Source organism: Trichosurus vulpecula, chromosome 4 (genome assembly GCF_011100635.1).
Source record: "Trichosurus vulpecula isolate mTriVul1 chromosome 4, mTriVul1.pri, whole genome shotgun sequence".
NCBI lineage: Eukaryota > Metazoa > Chordata > Mammalia > Diprotodontia > Phalangeridae > Trichosurus > Trichosurus vulpecula.
In genome coordinates, this window is record NC_050576.1 from 68,638,451 (window position 1) to 68,666,350 (window position 27,900).

At 38.5% G+C, this 27,900-nt stretch overlaps 1 protein-coding gene across 4 annotated transcripts in view; it reads left to right on the plus strand.

Moving 5' to 3' along the window:
* RABGAP1L (RAB GTPase activating protein 1 like) overlaps positions 1-27,900 on the plus strand; it is a 680,962-nt gene that overhangs the window by 622,494 nt on the left and 30,568 nt on the right. For 3 of the 4 annotated variants that reach the window (XM_036756234.1, XM_036756236.1, XM_036756237.1), the window contains one exon: positions 21,697-21,789. In XM_036756234.1, coding sequence (XP_036612129.1) covers positions 21,697-21,789 — 93 coding nt within the window. Of the gene's footprint in view, positions 1-21,696; positions 21,790-21,987; positions 22,295-27,900 lie in introns of those variants that run through there. The other variant, XM_036756235.1, reaches the window with a different exon arrangement.

The following is a 27,900-nucleotide window of genomic DNA, read 5'->3' on the forward strand; positions in this document are numbered from 1 at the left end:
ACATCATGAATAGCAAAATCAGTATGACTGGTCACAGAGCTGAGGCGTGGGAGACAATATCATTGCGGGGAGGGATGGGAATGAGGGGCTAGCAACAACCCCCTCCTTCCCTCCTGTGACTATGACGTGTTCATTATTTGAGTCCACCTGCAAGGTTAGAGACAGTGGATGAGGCCAGACCCCCTGGCGTCCACCCGCATCCCTCATAGATTTCCTTGAGGCAAGATAGAATAGTGATTAGCAGGAGAACTGGATTTCTAAACTTAACTAGTTTACAGGATGACTGAATTTCTGAACAAAGTCCAGAGACAAAGAACCATGACTTACTTACAGGACAAAATTAACTATCTATACATAGAATCAGTTAAAAGATCATGCAGAATCAGTATGATCATTTCAGCCTTCTGGGCCAATAAGATCTTGGGAACAGCTTCCTTACCTGTTTGTGAAAGAGCTAATGTGTGCTGCGTGACTGGGACATGGGATGCCCTGGTAGCTGTTTAGCTGATAACAAGATATTGGTAAAGACTAGTAGCTGGTTCTCCTGAATTCCAATCCAATGTTGCTGCTTAATACCATGTTGCCTCTCTGTATTTTAAAAAAAAGTCTAAATCTTAAAATGTTAGTTTATAATATTTTAAAGTGAATCTCACTCGAAAAAGGATAACATTAGTAACAATTTGTGTCAACATTTTAAAAATAATTTAAATAAAAGCCCTCTAACATGATGATGAAAGCAAAAAAGATTGTAAATTAGATCACCCATAGGGTTTGAGAAGTAGGTTGAGGCCCCACTCACAGAATCACAGCATCCTGGAAGTAGAAGAAAGCATCTAGTCTAGCCCACAACCAGGTGAAGAATCCCCTCTATACAAGATGCCAGTAATAAATTGTATATACATATTCCAGCTATATTCTTGTCTTAAGAATCACCCTCTTTGTGACTGTGATAAGAGGCCCATGTAAGTCTCATCAATCTAGTAGAATATTACTTCATCTTTTTTTGGGGGGTGGGGAGATATCTTCAATCCTGTTGTGTTGAATTGTCTTAGCTAATGCTCTGGTTTTGTATTTGCTTTAGGAATATGTGATTGAGTCAGATTGTGCTGAATAGCAAATCGAAGTAAGATCCCACTTAAAATGAGTTGGAAAAATTGATATCCCAGAATTTTTCTTTAGATTATGTGGTAGTCAAACCAAAATGAGCTTAAAAAAAACCCCAAAACTATTTTCAAATTTTTAAGGAAGATATTTGTTTTAGTAAAGGGAGACATTTCTCTTCAAGCTGAAAAATTATAAGCCAAATTTCAATTGTGATTTATTTTCACATTTGTGTTTTGAAATACAAAAATATAAGAAACGTAAATGGGTAAGATGCACACCCACATGCTTACATGCACATGCAGAGAAGAATACTGTAACTAGGGCAGGGTAGTAAATATGTGCTTGACTCTGAAATTTAATGGGTGCTGACAGCCCTTACCCTTCTGCAGCAGTATAGAAACAAACTTAGCACCTAGTTAGCAAGAATAATTAATTAAAACAGGATGCCACCATATGTAGTACATGCTTCCTCCCCATAGCAGTTGCTTCTTTTTCCCAGCTCCAACTTGGCAGTTCCCCACTGGCCTCCTCATTCCATCCTAGGGTCTCTTGTCTCTTTCTTGTTCCACCAATCCACCCCACCCTCAAAAAAATGAAAAGAAAAAACAACCAAACTTGTTTTAACAAGTTGAATTGAGTGTATTTCATGCCATTTGCTTAGGGTGCCAGAATTACTAATTATGGCTCTGGGTACATAATATAGGGTGTCCCAAAAGTCCTAGTGAAGCTATTAAAGCTTAAATCTTCACTAGGACTTTTGGGATACCTTGTATAACCAGACAAATGTGTAGATCATTAAACTCTCCCTTCACACGGAAACATGGATGGGATGAGCTCCAAATATACTTATCTGAGGGCACCTCTTGATTTTAACCTCAAAGATTTTGTGCATAAAGAGTAGTTAATACTGCTAAAAATTTATTGCAATCCAGACATGGTACTAGATATACCCATTGCTTCAGCTCATTTTAATTAGTTCCTCTCCTCACTTTTCCCTCATCTACCCTTTGGAGAAAAGACTGACATCAAAGGAGCTCCATCAGCAAACGACTCGTTTCTCTTTATTTGCCTTTCCCAGTCATTTTGTTTTAAATAATGTCTGACATTAGAATTAGGAAGGAAGGCAACAGCCTGAGTTTGAAAAGTTCCCTTTTGAGTGTTCTTCATAGCATGAGTTGTATAGTCTGTTTCCCTCTTGTCAATTATTAGAGGGGGGATTTATTAGAGAAAACACCACTTAAAAATTTTAACAGCTGCTATAAACTGTCATTTGGTGCTCTCAGCTGACATTCAGCTGCTGAAATCTAGGACTGAGCTTTCACTTTCAGCTCCTGGAGGTCTTTCAACTCCTGTTCCCATGGAAATGAGGACTAGATGGAAATAAGGTAAGGGTGTTGGAACAGACATTTTCCTTTCCTTTTTTTTTCTTTGCCTCCCAACTGTTTCCATGGAAATGGGAACATAGAGTCCAACCCATGCTGGAGAGCAGCAGTTCTATTGGAGACTGTAATAACAGGCACTAATTCCATTTAGATTTCTACTGAGCATTGGTAGCTGCGTTTATGTCCCAGAGTTTCAAAGGACATTCGCTGTCATGATTTTCATTTTGTTCTCAAAACAATGTGTCTTGAGGGAGATGTTATGGTGCCCATTTGATTTTTTTCGTAATATTTTCCTGATACCTTCTCTTTTTGAAACCACGTTCACTTCCTAGTAAATCTTCCCTATAGAAACTTCCCTTAAAGAAGAAACATTATTCTAAATGAGTTGATACAGTGTCTGCTTCTGGCAGCTTAGGAAACTTTCTCCACCCATAGATGAGTACTCCCCCCACCCCCACCCCCGCCCCCTGCTACCCTAAGATGAGGGATATATGTTTCATCATCAGTCCTTTGGCAAAGTACGAGTCACAGTGCCTGGCACACAGTAGGCACTGGCTAAATACTTTATGAATTGAACTGAATCAATACATTTAATATGAATTCTTATTATTGCCATTTCAGGCATAAGAAACTAGGAAAACTGGGATGGCAACGTGGTGTAAGGAATTGTGCATTGGACATGAAGGAAAACAAAGAGCTGGGGTTCAAATCCTGCTTCAGACCCTGGGCAAGTCACTTAACTTCAGTGGACTTCAGATTCCTCATCTGTAAAGTGGACTTCATGACCTTTTATGGTCCCTTCTAGCTCTAAATTTATGAGCCTATAATCCTACGACTTTCTTTGCTTGTCTCCCCACTAGACTGTGAATTCCTCTAGGGTGGGAACTTGTCTTTTGCCTCTTTTTTATCCCTAGCACTTAGCACAATGCCTGGTTATATACCAGGTGCTTTAAAAAAATGCTTATCCACTGACTAATAGCAAACCTAAAAAAAGCAAACCTGGGTTTTCTGACTCCTAAATTAACTGCTTCTTCTACTTTATCATTCTCTGTAAGACACAGTGTTTAGCTCGTGCCAAAAAAGGCAAACCTATTCCCTTTATGTCACTTGTCATTTTTGTTCTTCTGAAATCCTGGTGGTCAACGATTCATGTTACCTAGCTTCGCAGTGAGAATATTACTGTTTTAAAAACTAGGTTTTTGTGGCAGTGAGCAGCTTAGGATCAGTGGAAGTGCCATACATTTTCCCCAATGTGATAGAGCCTTTTTTCCTCCTTTTCGGTCTTGTGCATAACTCAGTGTCCATCTGTGGCACATAGCTAAGATGTATATACATTTAATGGACTACCTCAGTGGGCTGCTGTGGAGGAAAGACACAATAATCCTGTTTTGTTTTGTCCAAGTTGCTTTTCCCGAGTTACTGATTTTACTGATCTTTTCAAATGACTGTCGATTTCATTGAAGAGATATTATGTTAGAGGATATATCCTTTTTTTTTTTTTGCTGCTGTTGCCTTAATACATGCCCTAATTAGTGCCTCGGTAGATTACTATAGTAAGGGCAACTTGGTGACTCAGTAGATAGAGCTCGACCTGAAGTCAGGAAGACCTGAGTTCAAATCCGGCATCAGACACTTACTAGCTATATGAACCTGGGTACATTACCTAACCTTCCTCAGCTTCATTTTCCTCATCATTTATAAAGGGCATAATAATAGCAGCACCTCTCTCCCGGAGTTGTTGTGAGGATAAAATGAGGTAACCTTTGTAAAGAGCTTTATAAACTTGAAAGAGCTATACGAATGCTAGCTACTATTAATAGCTTCTTTTTGCCAGCTATTATTTTTATTTTTATTATTGTGATCTTCTTTCATAGCTACACTTCTTACCTTAGCTTTTTTCCCACTTAATAGTACTTTATTTTTTCCAATTACATGCAAAGATAATTTTCAGTGTTCACTTTTACAAGATTTTGAGTTCCAATTTTTTCCCTCCCTCCTCCCTCCCTATTTGATATAAGCTATACATGTACAATCATATTAAACATATTTCCACATTGGTCATGTTGTGAAAGAAGAATCAGAACAAAAGGGGGAAACCATGAGAAAGAGAAAACCAACAACAAAAAAGAGAGAGAAAACAGTCGTCTTCAATTTGCATTCAGACTCTATAGTTCTTTCCCTGGATCCGGATAGGATTTTCCCCTCATGAGTCTTTTGGAATTGCCTTAGATCACTGCATTTCTAAGAAGAGCTAAGTCTGTCAAAGTTGGTCATCGTACTAATGTTGCTGTTACTGTGTACGGTGTTCTGGTTCTGCTCACTTCACTCAGCTTCAGTTCATGTAAGGCTTTCCAGGTTTTTCTGAAATCTGCCTGCTCATCATTTGTTATGGAACAATAGGATTCCATTAGATTCATATACCACAACTTGTTCAGCCATCCCCCAGTTGATGGGCATCCCTTCAATTTCCATTTCTTTGCCACCACAAAAAGAGCTGCTATAAATATTTTTGCGCATGTGGGTCTTTTTCTCTTTTTTGTGATTTCTTTGGGATACGGACCTAGTAGTGGTATTGCTGGATCAAAGGGTATGCACAGTTTTATAGCCCTTTCAACATAGTTTCAAATTGCTCTCCAAAATGGTTGGATCAGTTCACAACTCCACCAGCAATGCATTAGTGTTCCAATTTTCCCACATCTTCTCCAGCATTTATCATTTTCCTGTTTTGTCATGTTGGCCAATCTGATAGGTATGATGTGGTACCTCAGAGTTGTTTTGCTTTGCATTTCTGTAATCAATAGTAATTTAGAGCATTTTTCATATGACTGTAGATATCTTTAATTTCTTCCTCTGAAAACTGCTTGTTCATATCCTTTGACCATTTACCAACTGGGAAATGACTTTTCTTATAAATTTGATTCAGTTCTTTATATTTTAGAGATGAGGCCTTTGTCAGAGACACTGACTGTAAAAATTGTTTCCTAGCTTTCTGTTTCCTTTCTAATCTTGGGTGTACTGGCTTTGTTTGTGCAAAAACCTTTTAATTTAGTATAATCAGAGTTATACATTTTGCATTTCATAATGTTCTCCATATCTTGTATGGTCATAAATTCTTCCCTTTCCATAGATCTGACAGGTTATTTATTCCTTGCTCTCCTAATTTGCTTATAGTATCACCCTTTATGTCTAAATCACATATATTTATCTTGATGTATGGTGTAAGATGTTGATCTGTGCTTAGTTTCTGCCATACTATTTCCCAGTTTTCCCAGAACTGTCAAATAGTGAGTTCTCATCCCAGAAGCTGGAGTCTTTGGGTTCATCAAACAGTAGATTACCACAGTCATTTACTACTGTGTCTTGTGTACCTAACCTGTTCCACTGACCCATCACTCTTTTTAGCCTGTACCACATAGTTTTGATAATTGCTGCTTTATAATACAGTTTTAGATGTGGTACAACTAGACCACATTTCCTTGCATTTCTTTTCATTAATTCCCTGATATTCTTGACCATTTGTTCTTCCAGATGAATTTTGTGACTTTTATTTAGTTCTATAAAATATTTTTTTGTAGTGTGATTGGTATGACACTATTAATAGCTTCTTAATAGGTATTTCTATGTTCGTTCTTTCCCTCTCCTTGACAATGCTGCCAGGCTTATCTTCCTGATGGAGAGACCTAATCATGCCACTTCTGCCCCAAACCCTTTTGTGTTCCCTATTGTCCATTAAGTAAAGCTCACTCTCTTTTGTTAGACATTCAAGACCCTCCACAGTCAGACACTGTCCTGTCTTGCAACTAATCTCATACTTTGGCACACAAACTCAAATACTTATTTGAGTAAATACATGTACTAATCATACCGCCCAAACTGTACTATTCATTATCCCTTATGCCTGCCTGATTGATAACTTTTTTATAGAGGCTTTGGTTCATAACACTTCCTTGTGTCTGGATGTTCTCTTCTTTTCCTCTCCATTCCCCACTGAATTACTACCCAGCTTTTAAAGTCTAGCACCAATATAATTTCTTCTCCGACACCTTCCTTGAACCATAATTCTCCTCGATTAATCATAATCTTCCCCATGAAACGTCATATAATATTTTGATTATACCTGATGTTCTCAGGCTTACAAAGTATTTCTTGGGGTTCTTATTTTTTGTTCAGTTGTTTTTAGTAGCCTCTGAATTTTTGTGACCCCTTTGGGGGTTTTCTTGGGAAAGATACTGGAAAGGTTGGCCATTTCTTTCTCCAGCTCATTTTACAGATGAGCAAACTGAGGCAAACAGGGTGAAGTGAATTGGCAAGGGTCACACATAAGCTATACTTCTCAACACCCAAATGATCCCCCCTAAAAACACCTTACACCTTCAAATTATTATTTACTTTTAAAAGAAAGGAAGCTAAGAATTTTCTTTTCCTGCAATAATATTTTCAAACCTACACTAAAAGCATCTTTTGGGAGCAATTACATCTGTTCACTAGTCAGGTTTTGCTCTGATGTGCTGTCCCTAGAGAAATGCTCATTCTGAAAGCTCCAGAAGGGATTAACACCAGGATATACTTTATTCCTAACTGTAAAGTATTCGAAATACATCAGATACTTTCTCTCTTAATACTCTCAATTGAACTGAAAAATATATCCATTTAAGTTTGAGCTCAATAGCATACTGCTTACCATAATTATAACAGAGATTGGAAGGGACCAGGAAAGATTATTTAAATTATCCCCTTGCCTCAAAATTGGAATGAAATAGAATGATCCCAGACCTGTGAAAGTCTCTCTATCCTAGTTCAAGGGCTTCCAGAAAAAAAGGTTAACACTGCTTTTCTTAGTTGGCTCTAATAACAGAAAAAAAAAGAAGTCAGGAAGTTTGGTGGGTTAGATGATGGGTTTACTTGGAATTAAGAGTACAAATCCTTGGTGAATGAAGCAGAATAGAAGATAGTTCATGTTTACTATGGACAAGCTCCTTTTGAATTATCACTTTTCTCTGAGTAATAATAGAAGTAGCTAATATTTTTATAGTGCTTTAAGCTTTGCAGAGTGCTGTCCACAACAGCCCTGGGAGGTAGATACTTTTATTATCCCACTTACTGTTGTTTTTCAGTCATGTCTGACTCTCCCATTTTGGGGTTTTCTTGACAAAGACACTGGAGTGGTTTGCCATTTCCTCTTCCAACTCATTTTACAGATGAGGACCTGAGGCAAACAGGGTTAAGTGACTTGCCCAGAGTCACACAGCTAGTAAGTGTCTGAGACTGGATTTGAACTCATGAAGAAGAATCCCCTCCCTGCACCCCCATCCAGTATGTCACCTAGTTCTGTTGTATCACCAATTTTACAGGTGAGGAAATGAGACTGGAGGAGTTTAAGCGACTTGCCTAAGGTCATACAGCTAGTCAGGCTAAATTACTGAGGCTAAATTTGAACTCGGGTCTTCCTGGCTTCAAATTCTAGGGCACCAGTCGACTTCTGCTTGAAGAGAGTTAGCCATGACTCTGACCTGTTTCTTACCTGCTGCACCAGGCCGTCTTTTTCTCTTGTCAGTTCTACCTCTACAGTATCTCTTCTTATGTCCCTTCCTTCCCACTCCCGCTTTGACATAAAGGAAAATCAGGACCTTATCTCATGCTTGAATGATTGCATTAGCCTCATAATTGTTCTTTCTTTCCCGAGTTTACCTTCCCTCTGTTTACACATTACTGTCATTTTGTCTTACAAAAGCATAGTTCTGATCATGTCACTCCTTTGCTTAAAAACCGTCGGTGGCTCTCCCCATTACCTACTAAAGTAGGTTCCAGATTATCCTGCTTACTTTTCACAGGCCTCTCTGCTCTCCTTCTAGCTTGTCTCCAGCTCACAGCTCTCCTATACATTAGCCAATTTATATTAATGCCTGTTCATCAAACATGCTTTGTCCTTTCCAGCTCTTCATTTGTTTCTGATACCTAACAAAGTGCCTGGTATACAGTAGGTGCTTCATAAGTACTCAGTGATTGATTGATGCTATTGCCTTTGCGTGGCATACCTTCCCTACACGTGTTGGCCTATTTCAGTCCTAACCCACCCTTCAAGGCCGGCCTCAGATGCTATCTCTTCAGCAAAACATTCCCACATTGCTGTCAGCAGGAATCTCTCTTATGACACTTGGAGATTTTGCCTTATAATTATTAACCACTTGAGGTATTTTAAAATCTCTTTTAGACTGCAAATTTTTTCAAGGTTACAAGTTTTTTTTTTCTGTGTCTTATTTACAGTCCCTTGCACCTAGTAAGTGCAGTATTATTGAATAAATATCACAGAAAGGCAACACTGTGATTGGTAGGTGGAAGTTGTAGAGGAAATTTCAATTCACTCTAAGGAAGAGCTTTATAATAATGAGAATTTTCTGAAAAGGAAGTGGAGAATGGATTACCTCCCCACTGAGAGGTCACTGGAGGTCTTTGGGCGAAGGCCGAATCACCACTTGTCAAAGATATAAGAGATGTCAAAGATATATTAGATGGAATTTCTAGTTCTTAAACAGAGCTCTAGTTAAGTGCTAGGAAATTATTTATGGAGAGTGTCCCTTTAACTGGCTAAACCATTTTCACTTGAGTCAGCGATAATTGCTAAGATACATAAAAAGATGAATTTTACTCCTGGTTCACAAAGAAATCAAAGGCTTGAATATAATGTAATGTCATTCTGTGATACTAGGATCAGAAGTTCATATTTAAATGTATTTCTTAATACCTTCTTTACTAACTTCTGCTCTAGGTATGGAGAGAATGGAAGAATTTGTATGAAAATCTTTTTACTTATAAACCACTCCTGCGCCAGCTAGTCTGTGAAGTATTTGCTTTTTTCTTTTTTATCCTAAGTAGACTTCCAAGTAAATATAGTGAGCCAGTGTAGGAGGCCTGGAAGAAGACCAAAATGAATAGATAAAGATAATTGAAAGAATATAAGAGTGGGAAAAAGAAAAAGATGAAAATGCCAAAGACTGATAGCTTAGGCATACTGAGAAATTGTGAACTGAAGGCCTAGAGATGGTAGAAATCTTTCACTTACTATCCTAATCCTTTTGTATAACAGTAACACTTTCTTCCCATAAACAGTACAGTGTCTCCTTAGTGGTGATTTATCCGGTGTGGAGTTTTCTAAGTCTTGCCTTTGGTATTGAAAACTTGGATCATCCTTTAGCTTCAGCTGTCTTCTCCCTTAGCCAAGTCCTAAAAGTAGAATCTACATGATTGAAATAAAGCAAAATATTCCTTCTTTCTCTTTGTTCCCCCCAATCTTTTTTGTTTCCCCCCTCCCAGAGAGACAACTATTGTTCAATTCAAGGTCCCCAGAGATGATGTTTTTCAGATTACACCACAACCAGTTTTGCATATTAGTCTTTTGAAGTACACTTCTTATAGTATAAATGTATCTGTTGTATTCTGTAGCTTTATAAGGGAGGGAATAGTTGTTTATCTCATTTTCTATCAAATCCTTTGTGACCAGAATCTTAAAGTACTTGCTCAGGCTTCTTAACAGTCTTACTCTGGTGGACAGGACATGATAACAATCTTATCTGCTTGGATGATTATAAAAAACGAAGAAGTCTTAGGTTACTTTTTTTTTTACCTGCTACTCTGTTAAAATTGAGTCTTAAATAAGCTTAATTAACTTTCTAAAGGGAAAAAAGTATCATGTTTCCATGACCCAACTTTAAGAATACATCTAGTTAATGTGCTACCTGGATTCTGACCAATGTTATTCTAACATGTAACAGGATATAGTGGATTGTATACTATTCTAGATCTTAATTTTTTAGCACTTTTTAATCATTTCTATTGCTCTCTGGTTCGAACATTATGCTCTAGTCTTTAACTGATAAACTTCTAGCCAAAAAATCACTTAAAAACTCAATTTTATTTTAGACATACTATACCTTTTTTTTCCAGAAGAGCTTTGAAACACTTAGCAACCTAATAATGAATCATTAAGATGTGGCTTTACAACTTTTAAAAGAGAATAAGCATTGTGTATCCCCATACCTGAACACACACTTAAAGGTTATTGAATACAGTAGGTGAGAATGGGTCCTACATTTGTTGTTCAGTTGTTTTTCAGTTTTGTCTGACTCTCCATGATCCCCTTTAGCGTTTTTTGGCAAAGATACTGGAATGGTTTTCCATTTCCTTCTCCAGCTCATTTTACAGATGAGGAAACTGAAGCAAACAGGGTTAAGTGACTTGCCCAGGATGACAAGGCTGGGAAGTGTCTGAGGCTGGATTTGAAATCAGGAGGATGAGTTTCCTGGGGGAGAGGATATCACTTGTAAATCCAGAGAGAAAGACAAAAAAAGACTGGCACCAAGGAACATGGGCTTTTGATGGGGGAAAAAAAATCTCCTTCCTATTTTCCTTCAAATAATAGCACTAAAGCTGGGATCCTTTGATCCATCCAGCACTTGATAAGATGAGGAAGTTTTTAGGTCAGGGTGCTTCAATCCTGATTTTTTTTTAATAGCAAGAAATTTTGTTAGCTTTCCCTTGGCCCAAATCAGTCCAAGCACTGAGATGATTTTTCCAATATTAAGAATAATTTGTATGTCTCGTGGTTGTTCCAAGGCATTTCTCTCTTATATCACACCATGTCCAGTGAGTGCATATTAAATGCTTACTGCCTGGCAAGTATCAGTGGAATAAACAAACTCCTCTTTGTATGTGACCCAGGCCCTTTTAAGATTTCATCTGTCCTTTTTAAACCACTTAAGTATCACTTTCTCAGTTGCCCTGCGGTTCATTCTTCTCACACTGGGCTTAGTTGAGCAGATCCAGTCAATGAAGCGGTGATTTATTAATAATAAAATCAAACTAAAAATATCTTACCTATCTATAGCACTTGAAGATTTTCAAAATGGTTTTCCCAAGAGCCTGTGAAGTCTGTCATACAAGTATTATTATCCTCTCTGCCCATTTTTGCAGATCAGAAAGCTCTGGGGCTGATAGAGGTAAAGTAACACCCCTAGGGTCATTGTAACCTAACATCAGAACTGCGATTTGAATCCAAGCCCTCCAGACTCTGCATCTAGTGCTTTTCCCATTTGATTCTGTTACCTCTCAAATTATACTCCCCTGGCCTGAGGAGGTTAATTCACTTACCAACCTGCCTATCTTATTTCTCATTCTCAGTACAGGGTCTCCATTTCACAAATTGGGGAAACAAGCAGAGAGAGATTATGTGACTTTCTAAGATCTCACAGTCCATCAATGATTAAATGGGCAGAGTTTAACTTTCCTGATCCACTGGCTAAACCACTAGACCATTTTTGTTATTTATGTTTTTATTCTTGGGATATTTCATTAGGATAGATTCCTTCTGAGTATCTTTCACATATTGTTTGTCTTAAGTTGCATGGATTTGGGGGAAAGGGATTTATTTGGTCACTTTACATTTTGGCATGTTACATTAGTGTGTGCATATTAATATTATTATTAATATTCCTACAATTCCCTTGTCAGCAATCAAGCTATTAATCCCCAACCCACAATGGATGGGGAATTGTAATCTTTACAGATCAATGATTATACATCACAGGGGAATATTTCTTTTCTTTAGGGTTATGTCTGGTGGTAGTTATAGCATGTCATTAATTGATACTAACTGATTCTCTAAAGTCAGATCTCAGTCAGTGAATTGGAATTACTCAAATGTCTAGCTGTTTGTCACTCATATTTATACTATAACTGGCTATTTGAGAGCAAACCCTCCATATTTGTTCATTTAGGAGATAGAAGTTTTGTAGAGCCCTACCCATAAACCGCAATCCAAGTTCAAACAGCATCTTTGTCATTTGGTTCCCAGATTCACCCTGCAGAATGCTCTGATGTACTCTGTACCTTGTGATTTCCTGTTAGATCCCTGCTTGCAACAGGAACTTTGTATAACCAGCCAGATTATACCAATTTTTTTTCTCTGCCTATGCTAACTAAACTGGTTGTTCTAGTTATGTTTCCAGATCTTATGTAAGAATCAGGAAGCTGCATTTGAATATTTGTTGATGAAAAGTCAAATTGCATACAAAGTTCATTTTTTTAAAAATAGCATAGATGATTCAAGCGCCAAAGTTTATTGACAGCATCCTCATCAAGCAGTAGTGCAGGTATCTCCATAACAGCCATAGTGGTTTAGCTAATGAAACTGAATCCCGGGCAATTTGAATTTAATTTTACAAAGATTTCTACAAAGGCAATTTAATTCTACAAAGATTTCTTAAATACCTACTATATGCAGGATACTGTGCCAGATGCTGATGCTGCCCAGACAAAAAAGAAAGGATCTCTTCCCTAAAGGATTTTAAATTACAGTAGCATTCAAAAGGGCAGCCCTGCCTATATTCTCATAGTGTAGGAAGGAGGGACTCCACCTATATCTGAAAATGAAAACCTTGTAACTGTGGAATATTAAAGTCTGAGGTTCTATTGGACTGCAGCTCCAACAGTTTATATATTTTCTAGATCTTAGTGTCTATTCATTTAAAACCCTAAACAAATCATCAGATGAAATAGAGATGAAATTCTTTCACCAGTCACTTGTGATAGTCAAACCCTTCCAGGCGGATAGTGAAGTTTCCCTTTCCAAAATCAGAACCCTTTCACACATTCCCCCTTTTCTAATATGCCCTGTTATCTCCTCATGACTTGCCACGTCCTTATTCTTTGGATCTGATGTCTACATATTTAAAAGAAATTTTGGGGATACTTAAATTTCAAGCCATTCTCCCCAAGGGCACATATATGAAGCAGAACATATGCTATGTGAATTAAAAGTAATACACCTGCAGAATATTCAATTATTGCCAAGTTGTAAAACCAAGTCTGGAATCTTAACTCCAATATCCTACTTACCTAATGAAGCATCACCTTGTTGTGTTTTCCTGTGTGTTAGAATTACAAACCCAGTGAAAGTCTAGTTTTTCTTTAGCAGAAGATATCTAGATAGATATACATGTTTATATGTGTATAAAGATAGATATATCCATATATGGTAACGTTTTGGTGGTATCTTATGCCCTGCTCTCATTTACATATGAGGTAGGATTAGGATCATAACAGATATGAAAACTACCATCCAAGCGAAAGTTCAAGACAAAATTTATCGTATTAGATGAACAGGTAAGCAGGTTTTGTAAACTACACAAAGGTACTAATGTTGACCAAGCACCAGGACCAGACAACTTATATCGGACTATGCTAAAGAAAGTAGAAATCAATACTGAAAAAGCTTCTGCAGACACTTTTATGAGCCTGCTACATTCTGGGGTAAGCCATAGAGATTGAAAAGTGGCTAACACAATACCATTATTTATGAATGGGTCCTAAAATCTGTGACAAGCCTATAAGTCATTAGGTTTAAGTAGTTTGAAAAGCTAAAGAAATGAAATGAAGAATTGCAAATCTACAAATTTTCAGCTAATGTAAGAAATTAATGCATATTAGCATTTTATTACTGTATAAAATCCTTACAAACATATTCAGATGCAAGAGATGCACCAAGAGCCAAATCAGCTTAAATCTACCATGATTTCAAATCTTATTTTAATGAGCCTGGAGAAGAATAACTGAGAAATGAACTCATTATTCAGAGACCCTATTTTTATCTCTCCTCTGTCCAAAAATCTTCAGTGGTTTCCTGTTGCCTCCTAACAAGCATTCAGACACTTTTACCTGGTATTCAAGGCCTTCAGCAATCTGGTGCCATTCTGCCTATCCAGCCTTATCTTTAAAAACTATTTTCCATATACTCTGTACTCTCCATCCATACTGAACTACATGCGCTGAGCACACCTAGCGCTTTCCTGGTTTTGTGCCTTTGTTCTCATAGTTGCCCATCCCTTAAATATCCTCCTCCTTTGTCTCTGAAATCCTACCCCATCCTTTAAAGGCCACCTCAGATACCAACCTTCAGCTGATAATGCTTCCTTCCCACCTCATATAGCGGTCTCTAACATATTTATCAGGGCAGCTAGGTGGTGCAGTGGATAGAGCATTGAGCCTAGAGTCAGGAAGACTTCACAGAGCACACAGATACCCGTGCACACATAAATTTGAAGGCAGGAAAATAATACATAGATAAATTTGATACATAAACTATATATTAGTTTTCCCTCCTTCAGATTTTTAAGTCTTCTAAGTAGTGTTCTGCTACCATTAATGATTGAGATTTTAATAGGTTCTCTAGACTAATTGTTGTCTAGTATATGAAGTTCAGTTACAAACCAATTGTTTTGGAAATGCTTTAAGATAAAAAAAAAAAGTGGGGACATAAAGCCGGAATGAAAGAATGTGAACAAAGATTATTGATAGTGAAGTGGTGCTATACTAAACAACACTCAAGAAGCCGGCAGAGAGGGGACCATTCTTCAAAACGAAACCTCATCTTACTGGTGGAAAGGGCAGACGGTTGTGCAGAGGGAAGCCTGCAGAGCAGCAGTGACTGGGAATATGATATAAGAATGTGTCCTCTAACAGAATACAGTATTCCTGTGACAAGTCAGCAGGAGCAAGTAAGCCTTTACTAGGCACTTACTCTGTGCTGGGCACTGTACTAAGCACTGGCAATATAAAGAAAGGCAAAACCTCCCTGCTCTCCAGGAGTTCACAGACTAAAGGAGAGACAACATGCAAAAAATTGTGTATGAAAAAGCTATATAGAGGATCAGCTGGAGAAATCAGCAGAGGGAGGGGACCCATTAAAGGGGACTAGGAAAAGCTTCTTATGGATGGGAAAATTGTAGATAAGACTTGGAGGAAGCCGGGAGGTAGAAATGATGCAGGAGAGCATTGGGCTGTTCATGAACGCACACAGTCAGGAGTGTGGTGTGCGAAGACCAATAAAGAGATCAGTGTTACTGGATGGAAGAATACATGGAAAAAGCAGTAAAGTTAAAAAAAAAAACAAAACAAACCAACTAGTCAGGTAGGAATAGGCCAGATTATGAAGGGCTTTGAATGGCAAACAGCATTTTCTTTTTGATCCTGGAGGTGACAGGATCACCTGGCATGTCACCTGGCATTTAGTGAGTAGGGGGCAGGTGGGGTGATGTGGTCAGACTTTCACTAGAGGAAGATCCCTTTGAAAACAGACTGGAGGATGGACTGGAGTGGGGAGAGATATGAGGCAAGGAGATCACCAGAATACTATTGAAACAGTCCAGGTGTGAGGTGATAAGGTGGCACCAAAGTGGCATGGCAGTGTCGGAGGAGAGAAGGATGTATATGCAAGAAATGTTGCAAAGGTAAAATTGACAGGCCTTGGCAACACTTTGGCTCTGAAGAGAGAGAAAGTGTGAAAAGTCAAGCATGACACTTAGGTCGTGAGCCTGGGTAACTGGGAGAATGATAGTGCCCTTGACAAAAATAGCAATTTTAGGAAGAAGGGAGGGTTTGGCACAGTTCTTGGCATACAGGGCTTAATAAATACTTGAGTGCGTGTTTGAGTGAGTGATAGGAAATTTTACCATGTTCATTGACTTTCAAAATAAGACATCTACAATCTAGCTCCAGCCTATCCTTCCAGACTTATTTCCCAGTAGTGGCCATCATACAGTCTCCATTCCAGATAAATTAGCTTATAAAGAAGGTATGTTACATTCTGTGTCCCACCTTCATGCCTCTGACTGGACTGCTTGCCTTCCTTCCTTGTACCACTGAGAGTCAAGGCTCATCTCCCTTGCTGTCCTTACAAGATCCACAGAAGTGTGAGGGTGAGTATTGGCACTGACCCTCACACATATGTATTTACTTTGTCTATATATGTGTTAGTTTTTCCTCAGAAGAATATCAGCTTCTTGAAGAGAAGGATTTGTCTTGTATCAACATTTATAACAGCACTGGGCATCTAATAGGTGCTGAACAAATTTTTGATAAATTGAACAGAACTGAATTGTTAAACCCTCTTGTCTGCTTCTTCACCTGCCACCTTAAGCAGTATGATGTTTACCAACTACATGTTGTTCAAGAGAGAAGAGTAAGGGATTATTTCCAACTTACTTTTGGGCAAGTTGTATGTGTAAATTTCCTACAGAATCCCTAGTAGAGGCAACATATATTTAGACTTTGGTTCATCAATCAGTAAGCATTTATTAAGTGCCTACTATGTTCCAAACTCTTTCAAAAGTCTGTGTTCCCTGTTATAAACAAATTTCAATCTGAGGTCTTTCTGAGTTGTCACCTAGAAAATCTCAATAGACTGGTTTGACTGGTTTAACCTACCAAGATGGAACAATGCAGTATTTGTACCATTAGTAAATACTTAATGATCTACCACCAGCAGGACACAGGGGACTGTACAATAGGTCACGGAAATAAACTGTCCGAAGCATTCCCAACCTGGTGTAGTCCTCCCTTATACTGTTCCTCTTGCTGTGGTAGTTCCTAATTTATTTTATTTTCTTGTTATTTTTATGCAATGCTAAGTGCTTATTATTGTGAGAAGCAGTGTACATTTTGGAAATAGTACTGTTCTTGTGGTTAGGCAAGACCTAGGTTTGAATTCTGCCTGGGACACTTACAGTTTGACCATGGGAAAATAAATTACCTTACTTCTCCTAGCTTCGGTTTCTCATCTGTAAAATGAGAAGGAGAATACTTACTGTTCCCACCCTATTTCAGAGGGATATTGGGAAAGTCAGATGAGCTCAGGTATGCAGAATGTTTGACAAACCTTAAAGCACTCTATTATCATAAGGCATTGGTTTTATGGTGAGTATTACACAGTGTCTTGAGGTTATCTGTAATGAATGCAGTAGGGTGAGCTGTCTACTCCCCTTCATGTTGGTAATAGGAAGATAGATAGTAGTGGGTGCTGGTATAGGACCCTCAAATAACTGATGTCTGTGGACTGCTATTCCTTCAAGTAAATTGGTGATTGGGTTAGTGAATTCCTTAAGTTTAGAATTACATTTAGGTAATTTTTACTAAAGAGAGGAATATCTATGCTCTACATTGAGATAATAGGTTGTTTTATGACGTGCCCAATAGTTCTAGGTAGAGATGTACTGTTCTTTTCATTAGATGTGCGTACTTAAAGAGTTTTCTTACTGTTTCTTCACAACTGGGTATGATTTTCTCTCCCACCCCCACCTAAATTCTCTTACCTTTTGGTGATAGGAAAATTTCCACCCCTCAGTGTTCTACTGCCTAAAATAACCAGTTTCACCCTGAAATGAAGTTTTTAAAGTGGGAACAGTCTTTTCTGTTTTCTTTTATTGCTTCATAAATAACAGTAGTCCTACACCATTACCCCTTTCCTCCCTTCCCCTATCTTTTTTCTCCCTTTCATTTTGTGCCAGTCACAGGTGGATACTCAACATCACACCATAGGCACAAGATAAATAAGCTTGGAAGGTATCCTAGCAACATATTGTTCTGGGAACCTGCTATGTTTCCCTGAGCAAGACCAAGCTGAACAGCCTAGATGCTTGGCCAGATGGGAAAGGATTACCTTTTGAGGGCGTTTAGTGGGTTTCATTAAATTTTCATTTTGAAATTCAGCTTTAAGCATAAACAGCAAAATTATTCAACTTTTTACATGAACTTAAATCACAGGAATTGCAATGATGGTCGATCTTTTGATTTTAGAAAAAGTCTTTACGTGAACTAAACTTTCTGTGGTAGATGATACAGTTAGAGAGGAGAGCTTACTGGTCATTTGGGAAGCTTGTCTAAAAGACCTCACCCTTGCTCACCCCTTCAGGCATTTGCCCCTTAGCCCCAGGCATATTCAGGAGACTGTATTTCAGTCCAGTTGTTTTTCCTTTTATTTGAACATCTCTTTTTATTGGCCTTGGTATGTTTTATACATGTACAAGAAGGATCCCTATAGGGAACTGAAACTACTGGTTCTAAAAATAGTTGCAAAAATTAGTGTTAAGAGCTTATGGTGCTGTATCTAGTTCCCTTCTTTTTTGCCGCTAGGTTCTACAATTAGCTGGTGGTGCTTCCTTCTCTATTTTCACTGCAGGTGGTCACAGCTAGGCTGTTAATGGCCTCATGAGATAGACAATCAAAGGTTAGTGTCTCATGAACAATTAGAAATCTTCAGCAATGGCTATGAAATTTAGCAACCCCTTTGAAAACACAATTGCCAACCATTTGTACCCTCTATGACTTTTTTCCTCTAATTATATTGACAGAAATATGGTTGATTAATGATTTATTGGCAAAATATAGTAAAAACTAGAAAACTTGAGACAAGACAATGTTGTGAACCACTGGCAAGAAAGTGTAGCTGAAAAATAGAAGGTGAACAAAAAGGTAGTTGAAGAAATAGTTCAGGTAACCCCCAAGTTTGGAGGTAAATGTTAACAGTTGTTACATATGCCAAAGAAGTACAATGGTTATAGGTAAGCGTTTTGGCCCTCCTCACTTCTTTTCACTTTCCTACTGTGATTTAAGGTAGAATTAATCAGTGCCACAGTTTTGCTAACAGCGTCACTGCCTTGTTAAAAAATAACCAGTGACGGTTGCAATGGCATAAAATCAAAATTCCTTCGCATTTATATGACTCCAGAAAGTATCTAAGCTACCTTTCTGGCCTTATTTCATCCTATTCTACTTCATGCTTTCTTTGTTCATTCTATACTAGAGGTGTTCCCCAGTCTCCTGCATTCTCTGTCTGAATTCCTGTAAGCTTTCCCCCAAGCTTGGGATGTGTTCTCTATTCATCTCTGCCTGTTGAAATCTTGTTCTTTCTTCAAGGCTCAGCTTAGGCTGCATCTCCTCCAAGAAATTTTTTCCTGATTGTTTCACCAGCTGAAAGTCACCCCCTCATCCATTTTTCTTGAGCACCTTTTCTCTCCTTCCTCCTATTACATAAACCCATCATACTTTCATGTTCTCCCTCCCTTTCTTCACCTCCCCCCCCTCCCTCTGTCCCCCTCCCTCTGTCTCCCTCCCTGTCTCCCTCTCCCTCCCTCCATCTCTCTCTCTCTCCCCTCCCTCCCTCCATCTCTCTCTTTCTCCCTCCTCTCTCTTTTCCCCCTTCCCTCCTTTAACCCTGCCCCCCAACATCCCCTCTATTAGACTATTGGTTTTAAGTCATGTCATTTCCTGTCTTTCTATCCTCATCCCTCACACAATTCTGCAGTTCCTTGCACTGAACAGGAATTTAATGGGATGGAATGGAATTGTTGCAGGCTGTCACATTTAATTGAATAAGCTTGCAAAATTTCCTCACTGTGGTCAGAAGCAGGCATTACAGGTCTCCCAAGACTCAAAAAGGATATCCCTTGGTGGAAAGGTCAGAAGTTGAGAAGAGGAAGGAAGATGAGGGGCAACAAATGACACCCCCATTTTTATTTAACAAATTCTGTCCTCAGTTTCCGTGGAGTTTAGAAATAAACCCAAAACTCCTCATTTAATTGACAATGCTCCTAAACTCTAGAAAGCAGTAGACTTACTTTTCTATTCATTCTGGCTCCTTGCCTTTCTCTGACACTAACAAGATAGTTTGACTAAACACCATTTTTAAAACAGCAACAAATAATTCCCCAACAGACATCTGGGGAAATATGTATTGATCAGCTACTATGTCTTTTTAGCATTGTGTGCCAGGAACTCCACAGGACAATGAGAAGTTTATGAACCAATCTTTATCCACAAGAAAGACATCATGAATTCAGCAGAGCACCCACTCGCAAATAATCCCTATCACCCCGCCCCCTTCTGTCTTTAACTTGAGAACTTAAAATAGGGGCATGAATAGTTAGCCTGTGCTAGAAAGAGATATAATAACAGGAAGATTTTATAGGGAATAGAATAAAATGCAGTGGAAATTTTTTCCTCTTTGGGTTTCATGTTAGAACAGATTTTTCTAACATCTATAAGAGTTAAGAGAGAAAAGAATATCAATGGAGATTGGAGAATGATTCTTTAAAGAGTTTTTCAAAGAAAAGAGGAAAACACAGAGTGGGGCATAGATTAGGTAAAGTTCACTCTGAACCAAAAGAGCCCTGATTCAGTACTGCTTCGATTTCCGGCATTTCTTATTCTTCGGCAAACTTTTGGATCTGCTTTCTGGTATAAGAGAGACAGAGTGACGTGAAAAACAGAGACTTGGCCTCATACCCGGGAAGATCTGGGTCTAAGTCCTCCCTCCTGCATGGATCAGCCATATGGCCCCGGGCCGGTGTTCTAGGTGCCAGCCTCCATTGGTAGAAGGGCGTTCCTTATCCAGAAGGGGCTTTTCTGTACCAATATGCAGCACTGGGCTTGGAGTCAAGAAGGCCTGAGTTTAAATTCAGCCTGTGTAGCTGTATGACCCCTAGGCAAGTTATGTAACCTCTGTTTGCCTCAAGTTTCTCATCTTTAAAATGGGAGGTAATAAGAGCACCTACTGTCTGTTGTGAGGATCAAATGAGATAATATTTGTAAAAGTGCTTAGCACAGAGCATGGCACATAGTAGATGCTTAATAACTGTTTACTGTTTACTGACTGGTAGACCTCATTTTACTCAATGATGTGATATGGCCGAAGTTGAAGGGCTGGGCCTGGAGTGAGGAAGACTTGAGCTCAAATCTAGCCTCAGACCCTTACTAGCTGTGTTACCCTGGGCAAGTTACTTAACTTCTGTTTGCCTCAGTTTCCTCAACTGTAAAATGGGGATAATAATACCATCTACTTCTCAGGATTGTTGTAAGGATAGAATGAGGTATTTGTAAAAGTGCTTAGCAGCACAGTGCCTGGCACAAATCTAGTCCTCTTTATCCTTTCTCCTATATACTCTTTTTGAGGGTATGGGTTAATAGGTTTGGTGGAAAAGCCAAATATAATCCTAATATTCAGTTAAAGTAATTCTTCATGTTGCATGTTTTGGCCTAAAAAGAAATTTAACATTGTAATATAGAAAATAAATTTCATTTTTCTTTATACTCCTTGCCTAGATCCCTAAGTTGTAATTATAGTGGTAGATTAAGTACATAAATGATTATGAAATCATTATAAGGAAAATGATTATTAACACCATTAAATGTATTGTTATAAAGATATAGAAAATTTTTTAGTACCAGAAGTGTTTCAGATTCTGTACCAAACATGCTTTTGTGGGAAGTGCTGCTTTTGTGGGAAGTGCTTAAAGGTTCTCTAAGTTTCTTGTCTACCAGGGAGTACATCATCAGATCTTCCCTAGATTTTCTTCTTATAATGTGCTTTCGCTCCACTCTTCAGGTGCCGACTAAGAAGTTGAAGAAATATGAGAAAGAGTATCAAACCATGCGAGAGAGTCAGCTGCAACAAGAAGACCCTATGGACAGATACAAGGTATGGGCAGTGTGGGAAAGTTCTTTCTAAGGAATGTGCCCAAGGTTCACCATTGTACCCCTGCGTAGTGGTGGGTCCAGGCTCCATATCTTCTTTATGGATGCTTTGGAGACTCTTCATTGACAGGGGTGTTTTCATTTTACCCCCATTTCCATGGGAACCCCAGAATAGCCAAACATAATATTTCTTTTCTTTCAGTTTGTATGTTTGTAGGTAACTCCCGCTGTTGCGTTTATACTGGGATCCCACATGAGATGCTGACAGAGAGAGGGGGAGACAGAGAGAGAAACAGTGGCTCCCAACTACTTACAGAATAAGAAAGGAGGAGATTACAGATACTGTTTTTAGCTGTGCGTGGTTACATTTCCAAAGACTTTTTAGAAGGTGAACTGTGTCAAGACTGACATAAGGATGTTTTTAAGTCCCCTCTGTCTGTAGCAAATGTTAATGATCAGCATTTGCCCTTCTGAGAGAAGAATAAAACCTCCAAGGTGTATGAAGCAGAGTAATGGTGTCTCTCACGACATTTATTTCCACAAGTGGTAAATTACAGCTTTACTAGTGACATCTTCCCACACCCTGCAGATTCAGGATGGAGCCAGCTTCGGAGCATCATCACCTTAGTGATTGCCATGGGCCATTTGCAAATACACAGCTCTTAGGTGTTGACCTCACAGTTGGAGGAGTGCAGCTTTGCAAAGTTCCTTTGTTCAACGGAAGCATCTTTGGGTTTATCAAACAATTTAACAGCACGTCAGTCTCCAAGCACGTTTTTAGGCTGAGGTTTACTTTGTAGCTAGTCCTGTTATACAGAGTGTCCCCAGAGTCTGAGTGTAAGCCATTAAAGCTTAAAACTGCACTCAGACTTTTGGAACACTCTATATACATCCTTCCCAGCACTGAGGTGCCATCCCTCTATGGGTCAGAGCATTGCGTCCCATAATTTGTTACTTCCAAAGCATCCTTCTAACATGTATGACTTCCATTTCACCACTGTGGGGAGCCTTTTCTCTTTCTTACCAGGTTGGCCCCTGTGCAATTAAAGGAAGGGAATGTCATGGGGTTACTTCTCTTGGTTTCACTGTAGGTATCTCCCCTGTGTTACCGGATTTCTAGAGGCCTGAGGCACCAATCTCTCATCATACTTCCTCCTTCTCACCCACCCTATATCAATGTTCTTGTTTTCTCTGCCTCTAGAATGCCTTTACCTAACAAAAGAGGGAATGTTCAAAAGTAACTTTTTTCAGAATCTTCAGGCATCATAATTAGTTTGCTGTTTTAGAGAGACTTCAGAGAAGGTGTTTCTGTAGCCAATGGAGACAGTATGGATTGTGTCATCAGCTTTTCGATTGGTGCCGGCTTTAGCAGGTATATAATAAATAAGGCCGTAGGAGCATAGAGGCCACCAAGTCAATACCCTCACATGATACAGATACAGAAACCACAGCCTAAAGAGCTAAAATGGTTTGCCCAAGGTCTAAAAGGGATTATATAGCAGATTTGGATTTAAACACAGGGTCTTTTGACTCCAAATACAGACCCGAGGTCAAGGGAAGAACATAGGTCAAAAGTATATTGTGGAGAGGCAGCTTGGTGCCAGAAAGGGTGCTAAAGCCGGGATCAGGAGAAACCTGGATTCATATTCCATCTCTGACACTCTCAGTGTTTGACCCTCAGTTTCTTCATCTGTAAAATGGAAATAAGAATACCTATAGCACTTAGCTCCCTGGATTGTTGAGGGTGTCAAATAAGGCAAAGTGTGAAAAGTACTTTGCAAACCTTAAAGCACTTTATAAATGTCAATTATTATCTTCATCATTATTTGAAGTCATTCTGGAAGCTCTGGGAATTTAAATGCTAATTTTTAAAGTTTTTTTTTATTATCAGCAAGATTGGCTACCAATAAGTATTTGTATTTGAAAGGTAAAAGTACAATTTGCCCTTTTTAGTTTGCTTCTATTTTTTTCCCCACAGACAAATATTATTTTTAACGTTGAATAAGTCCTTAGTTTCTGGCTTCATATGAACTCTGGGTCACAGATTTTAGCTGTTTCTGTCTGTGTTTCTCTGGTGAATTTATCAAAATATTTCACTTAACATTTTTATAGGTTACCAGGCTAAGGAAAATCTGTTAAAACACATGGAGGTGTCTGACTTTCTAAAGTGCTTTTATGCCCAACCATATTACATTTTGAAAGTAGTAGTCAGTGGTCGTGTGTAAAATCAAAAGCACTGATCTTCCAAACCACCATATTGTTTAGAAATATTCAACTGTCAGCGTCACAACTGGATTGTGAAGGCTCATTGGTGAGTGCCAACAAATGTCTCCTAAATATGTCTTATAAAATCCAAGGTTAAAATCCTCCCACTCAGAGCTATATAATACCTAGAAGTGGACCTTGGAACATAGCTAGCTAAAGAGTAACTGGGAAGTTAATTTAGGACCCTAAAGGAGGAGGTTTGGAAGAAAATATGAAGCAATTGTGTGGTGGCCTCACCTTCCCCATAAATCACCCCTTTCTTTTTCATCCCATTTGTCACAAAGGTAGATGGGGAAGGTGGCTTTGTTGGGCAGAGACTCAGGCTCTCCTGCTAACCTGCAATTATACCGGAATTGAAGTGTAATACACTTAATCCCACTCTGACAGTGATTCCACCTGCATCTTGGTGTGAGATGAGGAGGGAAAAAGAAATGGGAGGTGGGGTTCAGAGGGTTAAAAAAGGCCACAGATGCTGATGGAGCTGCCCTAGAAATGGGTTTAGATCTCTAGTAACATAGAAGTGAGTAATGATGGGATGAGTCTGGCTCAGCTTCCTTTAGGCAGTGTATGTGGAAGCCTGTATTAGGCCCTGAATACATTTCTATGCCTTAGGCCTCGGTTAAATCAGAGTTCACCTTTTGGCCACCATTTCAGGTCACCCAAATGTAAACTATGTGGAAGCAGATGGAATTGCAATCTAAGCCCGAGGGATGGATCTAAAGTAAATTTTTCTAGGAAACGTCTCTTCACTCTGAAAAAAACCCTTTCACCAGCCCTACCCAAGTCAGCACAGTGCTCTGTGAGAGGGAGGCCTTAGTTTGGACCATTTCAGACTTTTAGTGAATGCACATCATGCCTGGGCCTACTGTGTGTGTGTGGTTTTTTTTTTTAATATTGACTCCTGTTTATTTCTAGGTTTAATTTGAAACACTGGCTGGCTTTACCTTTATACTAGCCTATATCTGATACTCTGAACCCCATGGTGGGAGCTTATAATTACTGGGGTTTTCTTGTTCTTTGTCACATTAAAAGTTAACCCAGAAGTAGAAAGAAAAGCACTGAGGCCAGAAAAATATAAAACATTGACTCTCTAACTCCTACTAACTGTCATTCATTACCTTGTCAGTTTAGTGTAGTGCTCACTTGTCCAGCCTAGTATTTAGGTAGGAAGCAATTTACTGACTGCAAATGGAATAAAATGTGGACTAACTGTTCATCTGTTAAGAAACATTAATATCATGCTTCATTTGAACTTTTGTCTAAGTGTATCTATTTAAAGATGACATTGACATATTAATGACTTGGCACCGGAGTTGTGACTATTAGTTCATTAAATGAAAGTTTCAGTTCAGCTTCTAAAGAATGAATTTATTTTGTTTGAAGAACCTCCTAAGTTTTCTAGGGCTCTGTCCTACATAAAGAATTTTAGAAAAAAGCCAAATTAACTTGCTTCCAGAAGACATTAGGTTTTCTTGTTTAATTAAAGAACTGCTTGCACAAATGAGGATTGAGCCTTGAAGAATCTAGCTAATTAATTAAATTGTATGAACCCCCCAAAGCATAAAAAGCTGTAATTTCTTATCTGATCTAGATAGGAAATCTATGAAAGGTTGTGAGGATTCCTCACACTCCTGAATTGGTGTATGCATAGTTTTAATTTTTAGACGAAGCCTTATATTCATGAATAATATAAACAAACCAAAGACCAGATGTTTTAATTTGTGTTTCAGTTTTGTTTCTGAGGTTGGTTATACTTTGTTGATATATTTTTTTAAATTATTCGCTTAATAGAATGAGTTGACAGAAAAACAGTGGCCAGTTCTACTTTAAGCTTACTGAGAAATCCCCCCACATTTTCTGATTTTCAGTGGTTCCCACTAAAAGTAACTTGAACTCTTCAAATCATTTTATTGGGTCTTGTTCATGCAACAACATAAGTGTTTGAGGGATAGATTAATTGTTTTGCGTTGTCACCTTATTTGCTTCTCATTAACTGGTGGTAGTCACTTAAAGAATTTATAGATTACCTTTTGTCTTGCCCACTGAAGAAGGGGAAAGTTTGATATTAAATGTCTTACTTTAGAAATAATTACTCTGCCTGTCCCTCTTACATAGTTTAGGCCCCTCCCGAAGTGAAGTTAAGATAAATGTGTCCATCTCTGGGCATAAGAGTTTTCTTCTGCAAAGGGAGATAAATTCACTGTATTCTGACTCAGGCTCTCTTGTACCACAGAAACAACTATTAGCTTTTGAAAAATGTTTCTGCTATGAAATGTTGTTGTATTTGAAATGCGTAACAATAGACAAAAAAAATGTTTCTAGAACGTAGAATTCTATGTAAGGACAATAGATTTAGAGCTGAGAGGGACTTCAGAAGTCATCCAGCATATTTCCTTCATTTTTCAGATGAGGAAACTGAGGCCCAGAGAGGTTACCAAAAATCACTCAGTGAATTCACTGCGACTTGGGACTAGAATCCTGGTCTCCTGACTCTTGGTCTATCTTTCTTCCTGCTATGCCACATTCTCTCTCTAGGAACACAGGACTTCAGTCTGAACCTTAGAGATCAAGTCTAGCCCCTTCATGATGAGAGAGAGGCCCATAAAAGTGAACTGGCATGTCCCCAGGTTACAAAGTTAGTAAGCCATAAACTGGACTTTGAATCCAGGTTAACGTTTGATCTCCTCACTATACCACATCCTAAGACCCTGCCTTTCCAAAGTAAAACTTTATGATAAATTCTAAGAAGTTGACACACATTCCCTTTGATATTAAAGAACTTAATGAATTTGAGTGTTTTTGGATGCAGAGAAATGCCAAGCCCAAACCACATAAGATCCCTGAAGACCTTAGTTCATGCCTACACTTGAATCATTGTCAGCTGATTTAGTATAAAAGTAACAAGGCCTCTAGATGCCATGTCCCGTGTCTTTCATTTAAAGAAAGATGTGGTTCAGAACTAATCTATCTTTAGTATATATAGTTCATTGTTGCAGTAGTATCAGTGAGAAATTTGCATCACGCTAACAGGTTTCCATAACACCTATGAAATTTGTTTATTTTATTTTAATCTCATTTTCATGTTGGAGTATCAGCTGGTATTTCCAAAGATGGTCTTGAGATGCAAAAAAGAAATGCAGTCTGGATTGCCAACTGTCATTTAATTTTATTGTTGCGATTTTTAAAAGATCAGAAACTGTTGTTCACATTCAATGTAAGAGATTCTCCTTAGGGAATATGTCAAAGAAAGGGAGGAAATTGCCACATATGGTCTTAGACTAAGGCTTCAAAAATGCAAACTTGTTATTTTTAAGTCTTCATTTTTCAGATTGTGTAGAATTTTAAAATATGTCATCTGGGTACATTTGTCCTTGTGTGCCTTGAGATTGTCAGCTCAAAATGTCAATATTGTTGGTTACTTATTTTTTCAAGAGTGAGATATAAAAAAAAGAAACTGTTTGCTAGCAGAGTATATACTTGCTAATAAAATTATGCTTCTCACTTAGAGAAGAATTTTTCTTGACCCTTAAGTCACTTAAATCTATGTGCCAAGAATTCATCATAGCAGCAGACAACACACCCAAAACAGAGTTGGGTTTCTAAAACCTCATTCCTCCAGATGATTTTTTTCCCCCTTTAAACCTTACCACATTTTCTTTTGGTTGCCAGTGAACATTTCTCAAGTTTCCCGTCCTGGAACTAACTATATTCCAGTTCCTTGTCTGTCTCATCCAGACCTTAGCCCACAGAGAGACACAGAAAAGAATCTGAACAAATTTTTTGCTTTTTTTTCATCACCAAGCAGCCCTTTGTGCATGCACTGAGATCTCCCTCTGTTGCCTGAAGATTA